Source organism: Nansenia antarctica (genome assembly GCF_963989245.1).
Source record: "Nansenia antarctica genome assembly, chromosome: 5".
Classification (NCBI taxonomy): Eukaryota; Metazoa; Chordata; class Actinopteri; order Argentiniformes; family Microstomatidae; genus Nansenia; species Nansenia antarctica.
Window position 1 is genome coordinate 411591 of NC_137690.1, and position 15721 is coordinate 427311.

General features: G+C 49.1%; 1 protein-coding gene across 1 annotated transcript; it reads right to left on the reverse strand.

The window, feature by feature from the left end:
* Positions 1–288: 288 nt before the first annotated feature.
* Positions 289–2422, reverse strand: LOC308158734 (E3 ubiquitin-protein ligase TRIM35-like; the record flags this gene model as incomplete). Its single annotated transcript, XM_080532427.1, has 2 exons — positions 289–677; positions 1399–2422. The coding sequence occupies 2 exons, from the start codon at positions 2420–2422 to the stop codon at positions 289–291; spliced, it is 1413 nt and encodes a 470-aa protein (XP_080388553.1).
* Between the last annotated feature and the right edge of the window lie 13299 nt (positions 2423–15721).

The window sequence follows — 15721 nt, forward strand, 5'->3', positions numbered from 1 at the left end:
ATGGTGAGGAGGGTGTTGGCTGGTGTAAAACAACATAACAAAAGGAACAAATGGTGCTGGTGGAGAGAGAGAGAGAGAGAGAGAGAGAGAGAGAGAGAGAGAGAGAGAGAGAGAGAGAGAGAGAGAGAGAGAGAGAGAGAGAGAGCTGGAGACTGGAGCCTCCTTTAAGCATCTGCCCCTAATCCACCTGGGTACCTGGACTAAACAAAGGTTAGTAGGCCAGAGGGCCGTCACAATTGATAATTAACTGCATCGCGATGCATCGTTACATCCCTACTCATCATTGGTTCAGACAGAGGGAGTAACAATAGATACAGACACCTTCACTGGTAACACCCTCAGAGGATGAAGGTTACAAACATTCCTGATAAATGGAAATACTTTCTCAGTGAAGGTGTGTGTGAGTGTGTGTAGGTGTGTGTTAGTGTCAGGGTCAGAGAATGACAGCTCTCCTCTGTCCCAGTCCAGCTGCACTCTGACCCTCTGGGGGTTCTGCCTCACTGTGAGGTGAGTGTATCGACCACCTGGAACACGTGTATAAAACATCCCATCAAAAAACCGAAGCCACCAGGATCTACGCCAAAAGCCTGAGTCTCCCTTCCTGTCTGCAGACTCTGTCATCACACCCAGGTTATAGAATATATTCCCCCCTACCTCAACGTCCCAGCTGTGTGTCCCTGAGTAGTTGACAGAGTGCAGCAGCTTGCACTGGGCCTGGTCTTCAAGATACGCTACACCACAAAGACACCCAAGTACCTGTCAACATACTTCCAAAAAGTGAACAACGTCCACACATACAACACCAGAGGAAGCTCCACGAACCACGTTCAACCGCGTTGCACCACAAACAAGGGGTTAAACTCATTTGCAAACTATGCAGTAAAAATGTGGAACGCCCTTCCTATAATCTTAAAGGAGTGCAAAACACTGCCCACCTTCAAAACCACTCTCAAAAAACATTTACAGGAGGCTGCAATCCGTAACTGGACCCTCTAAATCAAAAATCAGATTAAAAGACCCGAACTACCCACTGTACATACTTTGTGTTTTGTCCCCCGCCCCCACCTGTGGTGTATGTCCCCACCTGTCCTACCCGCTGTACATACCTGATGTTTTGTTGTATTGTATATCTAGTATTGTTCTTCCCATGATGGATGTATTCTTATCTTGTAGATAGTAATAGTTATTTGTCTGTATTATCTTGTAGATAGTACTAGTTTTTTTTCTTTTTTTTCCTGTCTGTCTTACATGTAACGATGAATTGAAAATCAAGGACCCCAATTGAAATAAGCCAGTGGCTTTCTTGGGTTTTTATCCTTTTAGTTGACCTTGTATGTAATATGTACTTTCATGTACCTACTTCTGCAAATCTTCTAATAAAGTTTTCAATCAATCAATCAAAGCCCTCAGAGCCCAGGACCACAGGATAGGAGTCAAACCTCTCTGGGTTGTCAGGAGGCTGCTGTTCCTCTACTCTGAGTGTCACACTGGTCAGATCATCAGACAGGATGAGACGTGGGTTGGCAGTGTTGGGGTCCAGAATCACAGGAGTGTATTCCACTATTCCCTGCATCTTCTCCCAGACTCTGAACTGCAGGTTGCCCAGGTGCTTTGCCACGTCTATCAGCGCTCCTGAAACCTTCTCTGGATCCGGCAGTGTGCTCTGGGCTCTGTCCATGGAGGCCTTGAAGTTCAGCAGGAATGTGATGTCATCAGCTTTTAGCTCCTCCTCCATGGCTCTGATTGTGTCTGAAAGTGATGATATCTCTCCGCTCAGCCCCTCAATCTTCCTCTTCATCACCTGACTCTTCTGCTCCTCTTCCTCCCTCAGTGCAGCGATCCTGACTCTCTCTTCATCTCGTAGAAACTGGTGAAGCTTCTCAAACTGCTCCTTCATCTGCCTCTCTGTGCGCTGGGCCTGGCTCTCAATATGTTTAGCTGTTTCATCACAAGTCAGTTTAACCTCTTGAAAGGTCTTCAGCTTCTCCTTTAAGGGTTCCAGTGCAGTCTGGAGTTCACTCTTATGATCCAGTACAGCTTCATCTACTGGGCAACAGTCATGTTTTTTATGCTGTTTTGCAGTCTGACAAATCACACAGATGGGCTGTTTATCCTCCAGACAGAAGAGCTTGAGTTTCTCACTGTGCAGACTGCAGAGCACCTCAGACCCTGCTGCAGCTCTCTGACTTCTCTCCTGAAAGAAGTCCTCACACAGGTTCTTTAACACCAGGTTACAAGGAGGATGCCTGGATGATCTTTTCCTGCACATTGGACATTCCTGAGTGTCTTTATGTTTCCAGAATTCCTGCAGACAGGTTTTACAGAAGCTGTGGCTACAACGGAGGACAACAGGATCCTTGAAGATGTCACAGCACACAGAACAGGAGAGATTCTCCTCAGAGAGAGAGGGTTTAGACGCCATTCTCTCACCACCTCCGTCTCCCCTGTAATGGCTTCTGAGGTGAAAGTTCACTTCTGAAAACTCACCGTGTTGAAGTCAGTAGGAAGTCAAATCCAGATTGAGACGGTGTTGCTTCTTCCTTGGTGGTTGTTTTGAATGTTGATGGTAAATGAGTGTAAAGTCCTTCAGAGAGTCCTACATATGTGATGTTGTGGGTCATGCTAGTGAACGGCAGCACCAGAGAGCTGAATGTTAGCCTTCTGTGTGGTTCACTTCTGCTCTCCACTGATTACCTCAGCAGGTTAGAGGGTGGAGCTTCAGGCAAGGTATGAATGAATGAATGAATGGTCTTTATTGTCATTTCATTGCTACAGTACAGGTACCAAACAACGACATTTAGGAGGGGTGGCTCCCCTGGTGTTAGGAAAGAAAAAAAACTTTTTAAAAAAACTTTAAAAAAACACAAGTCACTGTGTTCAAGGCTCACAAGCAGAATTATGTCAGGTGTGTGTGCGTGTGTGTGTGTGTGTGTGTGTGTGTGTGTGTGTGTGTGTGTGTGTGTGTGCGTGTGTGTGTGTGTGTGTGTGTGCGTGTGTGTGTGTGTGTGTGTGTGTGTGTGTGGGGGGGGGGTCACTATGGGAAGGTTTAAAGGTGGTGGGTTTTGAGTAGGTCAGGAGTTGCTTTGCAAACTAACTCTTTGTTCTCAATAAAGGGTCTGTCTTGTGGTCAATCATCAGCTCCGGTTTCTGTGATTATTTACATTGGTATTATTGATTAATTATTGGGTTAAGTTAGTGAATCATCTGAAGTCATCTATGCTCAGGCCTGGGGCCATTGGCAGTCGTCATGCTGGAAGGAAGATTTTAATTATTTTATTAAGACACTGGAGAAACTGTACAGGGGGGTAGGGGAGGTTAAGTAGATGTCTCAGGAGGGACAGTTGAGCTGTAGCCTGAAGAGATGGAGGTCTTCAGGAGGGACAGTTAAGGTGTAGCCTGAATAGATGGAGGTCTTTAGGAGGGACAGTTAAGGTGTAGCCTGAATAGATGGAGGTCTTTAGGAGGGACAGTTAAGGTGAAAGCCTGAAGAGATGGAGGTCTTCAGGAGGGACAGTTAAGGTGTAGCCTTAGGTCTTGACTGTGGAGGTCTTGACTGTGGAGGTCTTGACTGTGGAGGTCTTGACTGTGTCTCAGTGTGTATTGGTTTGTTTACTGGCTGTCTTAGTGTCTATGTTGTATTGCTGTGTTGATTGGTCGTGTCCCAGCGCTTATTGTTGTATTATTGTCTTTTCCCTGACTGTGTATCAGTGCTTATTCCTGTATTGTTGTGTTTGCTTGGCTGTGTCCCAGTGCGTTTTGTTGTATTGTATTGTTTTGTGTTGCCTGTCTGCTTTTTGTGCTTACTGTTGTATTCTAGTCTTAATGTCTGTTAGTTCTTTGTTGTATTGTTTGTGTTACATGCCTGTGTTTAATGCTTATTGTTGCTTTGTTTTTAACATGTTTTATCTTTCAGCCCTCCTCCCCTTTCCCCTTATGAGGCAGGCCGGCATTGTAAATAAGAATTTTGTTCTTAATTGTCTCGCCTGGTAAAATAAAGGTAAAATAAAATAAATAAAGTCTTTAGGAGGCGGGACAGTTGAATGAATGAATAAATGAATGGTCTTTATTGTCATTGCTATAGTACAGGTACCAAACAACGAAATTTGGGAGGGGGGGCTCCCCTGGTGCTAGGAAAGAAACCAAAAAAAAACAAGAAGGGAAAGGAGCTGGTTTACATAAATAAAGGCTATGTACACTATCCACTATACTATACTATACAAATAAAACACTGTGCTGTAATCTATGCTATGCTATACCTATTCTAACATTTCCTATTCTCTGAACCTTATGTACCCTAGGGTTGTCATATTGCACATAGTGTTATTGCACATTCATTTAAAGTGTCGCAGTTTGCAGGTTTGAAATGTACACATTTGTGTTTCAGTATTACACTTGATTTCAATCTAGTAGCAGCCATCAATTTGTCGAGATTGTCCAGGGCCTAGAACCTAGGTCTTTGCTGTGTTCAGGGCCTGAATGGCCCTGGGGTAGAAGCTGAGCTTCAGTCTGTTTGTCCTTGCGAACATGGTCCTGAACCGCCTGTTTGAGGGCAGCCGAGCAAAGTGTTCGTACCCAGGGTGGGATGGGTCTCTGGAGATCTTGGAGGCCTTCCTGAGGCAGCGTGTGTTGTACAGCTCTTCCAGAGAGGGGAGGGGGGCGCCGGTGATCTTCTGGGCCGATCTCACGACTCTCTGTAGCGCATTCCTCTCTGCGGCTGTGCAGCTGGAGAACCAGATGCAGATGCAGTAGGTGAGGATGCTCTCCACTGCGCAGCGGTAGAAGGCCACCAGCATCTCCTGTCCGATGTGGTCTTTCCTGAGGACTCTCAGGAAGAAGAGCCGCTGTTGAGCCTTCTTGATGATGGCTGCTGTGTTGTTCTTCCAGGACAGGTCATCCTGTATGTGCACCCCCAAGAATCGGAGGGTTGAGACTCTCTCCACGCTCCCTCCGTCGATGAGCAGGGGCTGGACCTCAGATTTTTTCCTCCTGAAGTCCACGATGATTTCCTGGGTCTTTGACTGGTTCAGCAGCAGGTTGTTAACCTTGCACAGCTTGCTCAGCTGCTCTACCTCATCCCTGTACGCCGCCTTGTTACAAGGGGGGTCAGCGAAGAGGACTCCCCATCGCCTCTACTGGTCGAAGAGCGACAGTGCTCCAGCCCTGGACTAATTATCTGTTGATTGTTGTCACCTGTGAGTGTTTGTCTGTGTATATAGGTGTGTCCCATTTCCTTGTTCCCTTGTCAGTCGATCACCTGTGTTACCCCGTTTGGAATGCTTCAGTATCCTGTGTACGTATTACCACTTCACGTATCCGTTACCCGGAACGTAATTGAACTTTGACTTTGTTTGCTGGTTTGCAACCTTGTACCTCTTTTGGAGCCCTTTGCTCAAACCTTAGTTTCCGTGCACTTTATTATTGACCGCAGTGCCTTAGTTATTATTGCCTACGTGCTGAGCCCTACTGCTCCCCTTTTGTTGTTCCATCTAAAAGTTTATGTTTGTACCTGCGAACCATACGTCTCAGTAAAGAGAATCTTTATTTTATTATATCTCCGTCTCATTCTTTACTTACACCGCACCTGGATCCGACACTATTGTATACATACAGAACCTTTAGCGAAACGTAACAGATCGACTGACCACTATGGATCCAGCGGATGTAGTGCACCTTCGCACCGTACTGGCCACCCAAGGTGCCATGCTGACCCAGCATGAGCGTCTCCTCAGTGAGATGAGTGAACATCTCCGCCAGCTGTCCCTCACCGTCCAGAGCCTGGTGGACCGCCAGGACAATGCTGAACTGGTCGCCGCCGCAGCCAACGCCGCAGCAGCCCTACCTCCACTACTGGTCCCTACACCTCCGCCTACACCTCGTGAGCCTCGCCTTCCACCTCCAGAGAGGTACGACGGACGTCCAGAGGGCTGCCGAGAGTTCATCACACAGTGCACCTTAGTGTTCAACCTACAGCCGGCCTCCTTTCCCACCGAGCAGTCCCGGGTGGCCTATATCACCACTCTGCTAACGGGACGTGCCCTGTCCTGGGCGACGGCAGAGTGGGAGAGGGGGACTGCGATATGTGCCAGTTCCCAGCTCTTCATAGCAGAGCTGCGGAAAGTCTTCGATCACACCCGGGTACTCTCTACCTACGAGGCAGGCAGGAGACTCACCGCCTGTCGACAGGGTCATCGCACGGTGGCGGACTATTCCGTGGAGTTCCGCACCCTGGCCAGAGAGACCGGGTGGGAGGAGCGCGCTGTGGTCGTCCTGTATGCTCAGGGGCTCTCGGAGGTCATGAAGGACGAGTTGTCCTTCCGAGAGCTGCCTGAGCAGCTGGACGACTTAGTCGACCTCTCTCGGCGGGTGGATAATAGACGCCGGGAGCGGGACCGCGAGAGAGGCTCGGCTAGGGGCGCGCCCTCCCACCTAACGCCGGGTGTGAAACCACCCAGTGGCTTCATGGAGGAGCCCACCTACGATGAGCCAATGCAGTTAGGAGCGGCACGCCTTTCCCAGACCGAGCGACAGCGGCGTCAGAGAGAGGGGCGCTGTCTGTATTGCGGGCGGGCTGGACACCTAGTCGCTACATGCCCGGAGAAGCCGGGAAACGGGAGGGCTCGCTAATGTCGGGAGGGGCATTGGTGAGCCATGAATCACCTTCCGCAATGGGCGATCACCGGACTTTTTTGGGGGTAACGTTAGAGGGGGGACGCCGCATACGACGGGTGTGGGCGTTGGTGGACTCGGGAGCGGCGGGGAACCTTATGGACACGGGCTTAGCCCACGAGTGGGGACTAGCTCTCAAGGACCTTCCCGTTCCATTACCGGTCCGCGCCCTGGACGGCCGGCCTCTGGGGACCGGCTTCATTACCCAGTGCACACCACCTATTCGTATCCAGGTAGAGCGAGAACAGTGGGAGCTGATCCAGTTTTTTATTATTGAGTCTCCTGACTGTCCTCTGGTCCTGGGGCACCCCTGGCTGGCGGTGCACAACCACAACATTAACTGGTCCACGGGGCGAATCACCAACCCTCCCAGAACCCCACTCCATTTCCCAGTCTCGTTGCCAACCCCATTCCCAGTCCCTTCCCACTCCCTAGCTACAGCCCCTAGACCCTTTTCCACGCTAGCGGCGGGGTCTACAGACATTCCAGTGACTCCGGCCGTAGTGGGCGTTCCCCAGGTCTATTGGGATCTGGGGGAGGTTTTTAGTAAGCAGCGGGCTAGGGAACTACCCTCCCACAGGGCTTACGACTGTGCCATCGACCTCCTGCCCGGCACCACGCCCCCTCGGGGGAGATTGTTCTCCCTCTCCGGTCCTGAGACCCTGGCCATGAAGGAGTACATCGACGACGCACTCGCCGCGGGCCACATTCGCCCTTCCACCTCCCCGGCGGGTGCAGGGTTTTTCTTTGTGGCCAAGAAGGACGGGGGGCAGCGGCCGTGCATCGACTATAGGGGGTTAAACAACGTCACGGTGAAAAACAGATACCCCCTTCCGTTGATGACGACGGCCTTTGAGTCCTTGCAGGGGGCCCGGGTCTTCACTAAGCTGGACTTACGAAACGCGTACAACTTAGTGAGGATCCGGGAGGGGGACGAGTGGAAAACAGCTTTTAACACCCCCAGAGGACATTACGAGTACTTAGTAATGCCGTTCGGCCTTGCCAACGCGCCAGCGGTATTTCAAGCGCTCGTTAATGATGTCCTACGAGACCTCCTCGACCACTCGGTGTTCATCTACCTCGACGACATTGTAATTTTTTCCAAGGACCTAGCCCAACACCGAATACATGTGCGACAGGTGCTCGAACGCCTTCTCCATCACAAACTTTTTGTTAAAGTGGAGAAGTGCGAGTTCCATGTGGACACTGTCTCCTTTCTGGGCTTCGTGGTGGACAAGGGGAATTTACTAATGGATCCCGGAAAGGTCAGTGCGGTGTTGGACTGGCCACGACCCTCCTCTCTCAAGCACTTACAACGCTTTTTGGGTTTCGCAAACTTTTATAGGAGGTTCATTCGCGGGTTTAGCGCCTTAGCGGCCCCGTTGACAGCCCTCACCCAGACTAGCCTACGCCCCTTTTCTTGGTCCCCGGAGGCGGACACCGCTTTCACGGCATTAAAACAGCGCTTCACCTCAGCGCCCATCCTGGTGCACCCGGACCCGTCCCAACCGTTCGTAGTGGAGGTGGACGCTTCGGACATTGCAGTGGGGGCGGTTCTCTCACAAAGGGCTACTAAAGACAGTAAGACTCACCCCTGTGCCTTTTTTTCTCGCAGGCTGTCCGCGCCGGAGCGCAACTACGACGTGGGGAACCGCGAGTTGCTGGCCATCAAACTCGCGCTGGTGGAATGGAGGCACTGGTTGGAGGGGGCCGCGCACCCTTTTATAGTTTGGACGGACCACAAGATCCTGGCCTATATCCAGGGGGCCAAACGCCTCAACTCCCGACAGGCCAGGTGGGCGTTATTCTTCACCAGGTTCCAGTTCACGATCTCCTATCGACCGGGCTCTAAGAACACCAAGCCCGATGCACTGTCGAGGCAGTTCGATCCTGTGGACCTGGTGGAGAGTACGGATTCGATCGTCCCCACTGGCCTGGTCGTCGCCCCCGTGTCCTGGGGAATCGACAGGGTAGTGAGAACAGCGCTGAGGCGGGAGCCTGACCCGGGCGGGGGTCCACCGGGGAGGCTTTACGTTCCGAGGACTGCGCGCGCACGACTGCTGCAGTGGGCGCACGCCTCCTCCCTCACCAGTCACCCAGGGGCCACCAGGACATTGGACTTCATACGAAGGAGGTTCTGGTGGCCCACAGCGGAGGGGGACACGCGTGCGTTTGTGGCAGCCTGTGCTCTATGCGCGCGCAGTAAAGCCTCCCGGCAACGGCCGCCGGGACTCCTACACCCCCTGTCCATCCCCAAACGTCCCTGGTCGCACATAGCCCTCGATTTTATATCGGGTCTACCCCCATCTGATGGGTTCACCGCCATACTTGTGGTGGTAGACCGGTTCTCGAAGGCGGCGCACTTCATCCCCCTCCCCAAACTCCCCACGGCCCAAGAGACGGCGGAGCTAGTGGTCCAGCATGTCTTCCGAGTGCACGGACTACCCCTGGACATGGTATCCGACCGGGGTCCTCAATTCGCCTCCAGGTTCTGGAAGGCATTCGCCACCAGCCTTGGCGCCTCCGTTAGCCTGTCCTCCGGGTTCCACCCCCAATCCAATGGGCAGACGGAGCGCGTCAACCAGGACCTGGAGGGGGTCTTGAGGTGCTACGTCTCCAGCAATCCGGCGACATGGAACCGGCGGCTGGCGTGGGCTGAATACGCCCACAACACCCTCCTCTGCTCCTCCACTGGCCTCTCCCCTTTCCAATGCCAGTACGGGTATCAGCCCCCCCTTTTCCCTGAGCAGGAGGAGGAGGCAGCTGTACCATCGGTCCAAGCCCATGTCAGCCGCTGTCGCCGTACCTGGAGGCGGGTAAGGGCGGCGCTTGTGCGGGCTTCGGACAGGTCCCAACGCCAGGCCAACCGCAGGCGCCGTCCGGCCCCGGTCTTCCGTCCTGGTCAGAGGGTCTGGCTGTCTACCCGGGATCTCCCCCTCCGGGTGGAGTCACGCAAGTTGGCTCCTCGCTTCGTGGGGCCGTTTAAGGTGGTGCGGCGGGTCAATGCCGTGGCCTACAGACTGCTACTCCCACCCTCCATGCGAGTTCACCCCACCTTCCATGTATCACTCCTCAAGCCCGTTGTTTTCTCCCCCATGGCCCCTCCACCCCGCCCCGCCCCCCCGCCCCGTCTCATTGATGGACAACCTGCCTACACGGTTAACAGGATTATTGACTGCCGGAAGGTGGGGAGGGCCCTCCAATTCCTGGTGGACTGGGAGGGTTATGGGCCTGAGGAGCGTACCTGGGTGCCTCGGCGGGATATTCTAGATCCGAGCCTCATCACGGACTTTCGCCCGCTCCATCCCGAGGCACCCGGGTGAACTTCTGGTGCCGTTCGTCAGGGGGGGGCACTGTTACAAGGGGGGTCAGCGAAGAGGACTCCCCATCGCCTCTACTGGTCGAAGAGCGACAGTGCTCCAGCCCTGGACTAATTATCTGTTGATTGTTGTCACCTGTGAGTGTTTGTCTGTGTATATAGGTGTGTCCCATTTCCTTGTTCCCTTGTCAGTCGATCACCTGTGTTACCCCGTTTGGAATGCTTCAGTATCCTGTGTACGTATTACCACTTCACGTATCCGTTACCCGGAACGTAATTGAACTTTGACTTTGTTTGCTGGTTTGCAACCTTGTACCTCTTTTGGAGCCCTTTGCTCAAACTTTAGTTTCCGTGCACTTTATTATTGACCGCAGTGCCTTAGTTATTATTGCCTACGTGCTGAGCCCTACTGCTCCCCTTTTGTTGTTCCATCTAAAAGTTTATGTTTGTACCTGCGAACCATACGTCTCAGTAAAGAGAATCTTTATTTTATTATATCTCCGTCTCATTCTTTACTTACACCGCACCTGGATCCGACACTATTGTATACATACAGAACCTTTAGCGAAACGTAACACCGCCTCGTCCCCCCCCGAGATGCAGCCAACCACAGTGGTGTCGTCTGCAAACTTTACGATGGAGTTGCTGGGGTGGACGGGGGTGAAGTCGTAGGTGTAGCCTGAAGAGATGGGTCTTCAGTCTACGGCAGAAGATGGGTAGTGACTGCAGTTCTGACAGCCGTGGGAAGCTCATTCCACCAGCGGGGAGCCAGTGACGTGAAGAGACGTGACCGGGCGGCGTGACTGCCGTGTTGGTGTCGAGGTGGTGGTGTAGAGGTGGTGGTGTAGAGGTGGTGGGGCCAGTTGGCCAGCAGAGGTGGAGGAGCGGAGGGAACGGGCTGAAGTTTGGGGGGTGACCATTTCCTTCAGGTAGGCATGGGCTGTCCCTTTAGCTGCCTGGTAGGCAAGCACCAGGGTCTTGAATCTGATGCGAGCTGCTACTGGGAGCCAGTGAAGGGTGCGAAGGAGGGGGGTGACATGAGACAATTTGGGGATGTTGAACACAGAAGCTGAACCCAGACCAGGGCCCTATTCCACAAAGCTCGATAAAGTTCTAAGCCTCGATAAAGTTCTAAGCCTCGAAAATGTTAGCTTGCGTTCGGTGCCATCAATGTGGCTCAAATAATTCGCTGCTTGGTTGAGCTCCTTCTGAGTCAGATATAATTAGCCTGGTCCCGACCAGGCTAAAACACAGGCTATAGTCATCCGTGCGTCAAAAAAGGCTCACAGGCGGAAACTAAACCCTGAACGAAAGTTCCTCATGTGTCTTTTAGGAAATATTAGTTCCCACTTCACATGAGATAGATAGATTAGATAGTTTGACTGTGTGATAGATAGATAATTTGATATTTTGAAAGTGTGATCGATCGATAGATAGTTTGATTGTGTGATAGATAACTTGATATTTTGAAAGTGTGATAGATAGATAAAGAAAAGAGTGTAAAAAAAAAAAGAAGTAATTGTCTCAACTTGCATTGCCGTCATGACAGCGGTCTGGCTGGCGTAGTGGTTAAGGCTGCGGACTCGAGTTCCAAAGGTTGCGAGTTCGAGACTTGACTAAGTCATTCATTTTTTTTTTTTTTACATTTAACCGAAGATTTCATGCAAAGGTTTCAAACACCATTGTAATCGTGTCAGTTCTTGTAAATTAGCCTGCACCATAATTTTATAGCCTACATACTTTTTTAGATGAGATTTTAGATTAGATTCAGACAACGAAATGCAGTAAAAAGTGCGCCTGAAGAGGGATTCGAACCACTGATATAAAATGACAAATAAATCCTATGGCAGCGGTCGATACCACTAGGCCATTGTGGCGATATGACGGTTTGTAGCCTGCTGCTCATATCACCACAGTAGTAAATATTCATTTATTAAAATATGAACATATAACAATAACTGGGGCTAGTATGACCTACGCATTTAATCGGTCAGCAATTTCTTGCCAAACCATTTCCCTCGCCTTGTTAATTGCGGCAGTATTGCACTATTTTACATCTTATTTTTCCGTCTTCATAAAAAATCAATAATTCGGAATGCTGCGCAAATGTAGTACCCCTGCAGAGTGGAGTATCTTCATTTCGACAGATCGACTCTTCTGGGCTGCGTATGTCTGCGTGCACGCGCCCATATCGAAGATTTGTAAGCCTGTCTTCTGTGAACACTGATGACACAAGGCTGATCCTCATTCGAGGAATCACCTGAGGCTTGAAATCCAATCTCGAGTTCCCTGAGCGCCGCATTTATTTATAGCGCCGCTAAACTGATCCACCTTTAGTGGAATGACCCCCAGTTGTTAATACAGTGTGTTGTGTTTAGAGTCAGAGAAGCTGAACCCAGACCACACCCACCCTTACCGGGGGCCGATTCCTAGAAGGCTGATTATCTTCTAATCGGCGATAATTTCAGCTTGCGTTCGGTTCCATCAATGTGGCTCAAATAATTGGCTGCTTGGTTGCTATGCTGTGTACATACATGGTTGCTATGCTGTGTACATCTACTGATGCCTCTGGACACATCTTCAGTGATGTTCCTGGAATCATCGGGTAATACGTGCGTCAAAAATGTCTCACAGGCGGAAACTACATCCTTGCAGTTGTTGGAATATTAGTTCCCACTTTTTACGAGATAGATAGATAGATAGTTTGACTGTGTGATAGATCGATCATTTGATAATTTGAAAGTGTGATCGATCGATAGATAGATAGATAGATAGTTTGATTGTGTGATAGATAACTCGATATTTTGAAAGTGTGATAGATAGATAGATAGATAAATAAAAAAGTGTACAAAAATAAATAAATAGGTATGTCTATCAACTTGCATTGCCATCATCACAGTGGTGTGTTTGGCGCAGGGGTTAAGGCAGCCAGCTAGAGGTCCGAAGGTTGCCCGTTTGATACTTGATTTAATTTAATGTTTTTTATTTCTTTCTTTATTTACATTTAACCGAAGCCTTCATGCAAATCGATTTACAATATATATCTGTCTCAGTGGATCATCTATCCATCAGTAATCATAAGGAAAAAATATCTATGCCAAATCAAGGGTCCAGTTAGAAGAACATCATTTACTACTCAGAAAGGCTTCAAACACCATTGTAATCATGTCAGTTCTTGTAAATTAGCCTACACCATAATTGTATAGCCTACATACTTTTTTAGATGAGATTTTAGATTAGATTCAGACAACGAAATGCAATAAAAAGTGTGTCAGAAGAGGGATTTGAACCACCGTCTTAAAATGACGAACTAATACCATGGCAGCGGTCAATACCACTAGGCTATCGTGACACTATGACTGTATGTAGCCTGCTGCTGATATCACCACTGTAATAAATATTCATTTATAAAAATATGAACATATAACAATAACTGGGGCTATTGTTATATGACCTACGCATTTAATCGGTCAGCAATTTCTTGCCAAACCATTTCCCTCGCCTTGTTAATTGCAGCAGTATTGCACTATTTTACATCTTATTTTTCGTCTTCATAAAGATCAATAAGTAGGAATGCTGCGCAAATGTAGGACCCCTGTGTAGTGTAGTATCATTTCGACTGATCGACTCTTCGGGGCTCTTTATGTCTGCGTGCACGCGCCCATATCGAGGATTTGTAAGCCTGTCTTCTGTGAACACTGATGACACGAGCCTGATCCTCGTTCGAGGAATCACCTGAGGCTTGAATCCCAATCACGAGTTGCCTGATCGCGGCTTTTTTTTTTAAAATCGCCGATATACTGATCAACGTACGTGGATCCAGACGTACTGCAGGTTTGATTGAACCAGGTGGTCTGTCGGACTGAGTCAGCTGGAGAACAAAGATGTTGTTTATTGATATGAACGTTATTGCAGATACAACACATTCTATGCAAGCTAAGAAGATGTCACCATGGATCTCTGTTGTCACGTCTGAGCCAATAAAATCAAAGCCTGGTCACATGGCTGGCTCAGAGTCACACTGATTGGCTGTTATTCCCTACTCATTCTCAGAGGCTTTTGTAACCACACAGGAACAGGAAGTAGAGCCCATCTCTCAGGACAGCTTTTTTTTTGATTGAATTTGATTGAAAACTTTATTAGAAGATTTGCAGAAGTAGGTACATGAAAGTACATATTACATACAAGGTCAACTAAAAGGATAAAAACCCAAGAAAGCCACTGGCTTATTTCAATTGGGGTCCTTGATTCTCAATTCATCGTTACATGTAAGACAGACAAAAAAACTAGTACTATCTACAAGATAATACAGACAAATAACTATTACTATCTACAAGATAAAAATACATCCATCATGGGAAGAACAATACAACAAAACATAAGGTATGTACAGCGGGTAGGACAGGTGGGGACATACACCACAGGTGGGGGCGGGGGACAAAACACAAAGTATGTACAGTGGGTAGTTCGGGTCTTTTAATCTGATTTTTGATTTAGAGGGTCCAGTTACGGATTGCAGCCTCCTGTAAATGTTTTTTGAGAGTGGTTTTGAAGGTGGGCAGTGTTTTGCACTCCTTTGAGATTATAGGAAGGGCGTTCCACATTTTTACTGCATAGTTTGCAAACGAGTTTAACCCCTTGTTTGTGGTGCAACGCGGTTGAACGTGGTTCGTGGAGCTTCCTCTGGTGTTGTATGTGTGGACGTTGTTCACTTTTTGGAAGTATGTTGACAGGTACTTGGGTGTCTTTGTGGTGTAGCGTATCTTGAAGACCAGGCCCAGTGCAAGCTGCTGCACTCTGTCAACTACTCGTAGCCAATCAAGGCTAAAAAAATGAGCAGCGGTTAGATGTGTCCTAGGGTTGAGGCCTAGCAGAAGCCTAACCAGTTTATTTTGGGCTGTCTGGAGTCTTGTTTTATGGGCCTTTGTGGTTCTATAGTACCATGATGTTACGGCATAGTCGAAGTGACATTGAATGAGAGCTCCTGATAGGGTCCTCAGTGTGTTTTTACTGACAAGTGAGGATATCCTGTACAAGAATCTAGTTCTATGGTTCACTTTTTTGATTACTTTTGCTGCCATTTTATCTCCGGAAAGATTTGCCTCTAAGATGGAGCCCAGGTATGTAATATCCTCTTTTCTTGTGATATTAATGTTACCCACTTTTATTTTAAAATGTTCAGCCTTTCTGAGTTTAGATGGGGATCCGTATAGGATGGTTTCAGTTTTACCTAGGTGTATTGATAGTTTATTGTCAGCTAGCCAGATGCAGATTCTACTCAGTTCGGTGCTTAGCGCTTTTTCCACCTGCAATATGTCCCTGTCAGAGACCAGCAGAGCCGAGTCATCCGCGAACAGGAACAAATTGCAATCACATGCTGATGACATGTCATTCACATATATTAGGAACAGTAAAGGTCCCAATATGCTTCCTTGTGGAACGCCGCAGGTCACTGGGAGGGGGGGGGACAGTGTTCCGTTCACACTAACCACCTGTTCCCTCCCCTCTAAGTAGGATTGCATCCAGCTCACCGATGTTCTATCGAACCCAATTGCTTTCAGTTTATCTAACAATATGTGGTGATCTACTGTGTCGAAGGCCTTCTGGAGGTCCAGCATGACCATGCCGCAGTACTTGCCCGAGTCCACCTCATGGTTGATGTGGTCGTTCAAATAGAGAAGGCATGTGTCAGTGGAATGGGATGTTCTGAATCCTGATTGAAATTCATACATCAGA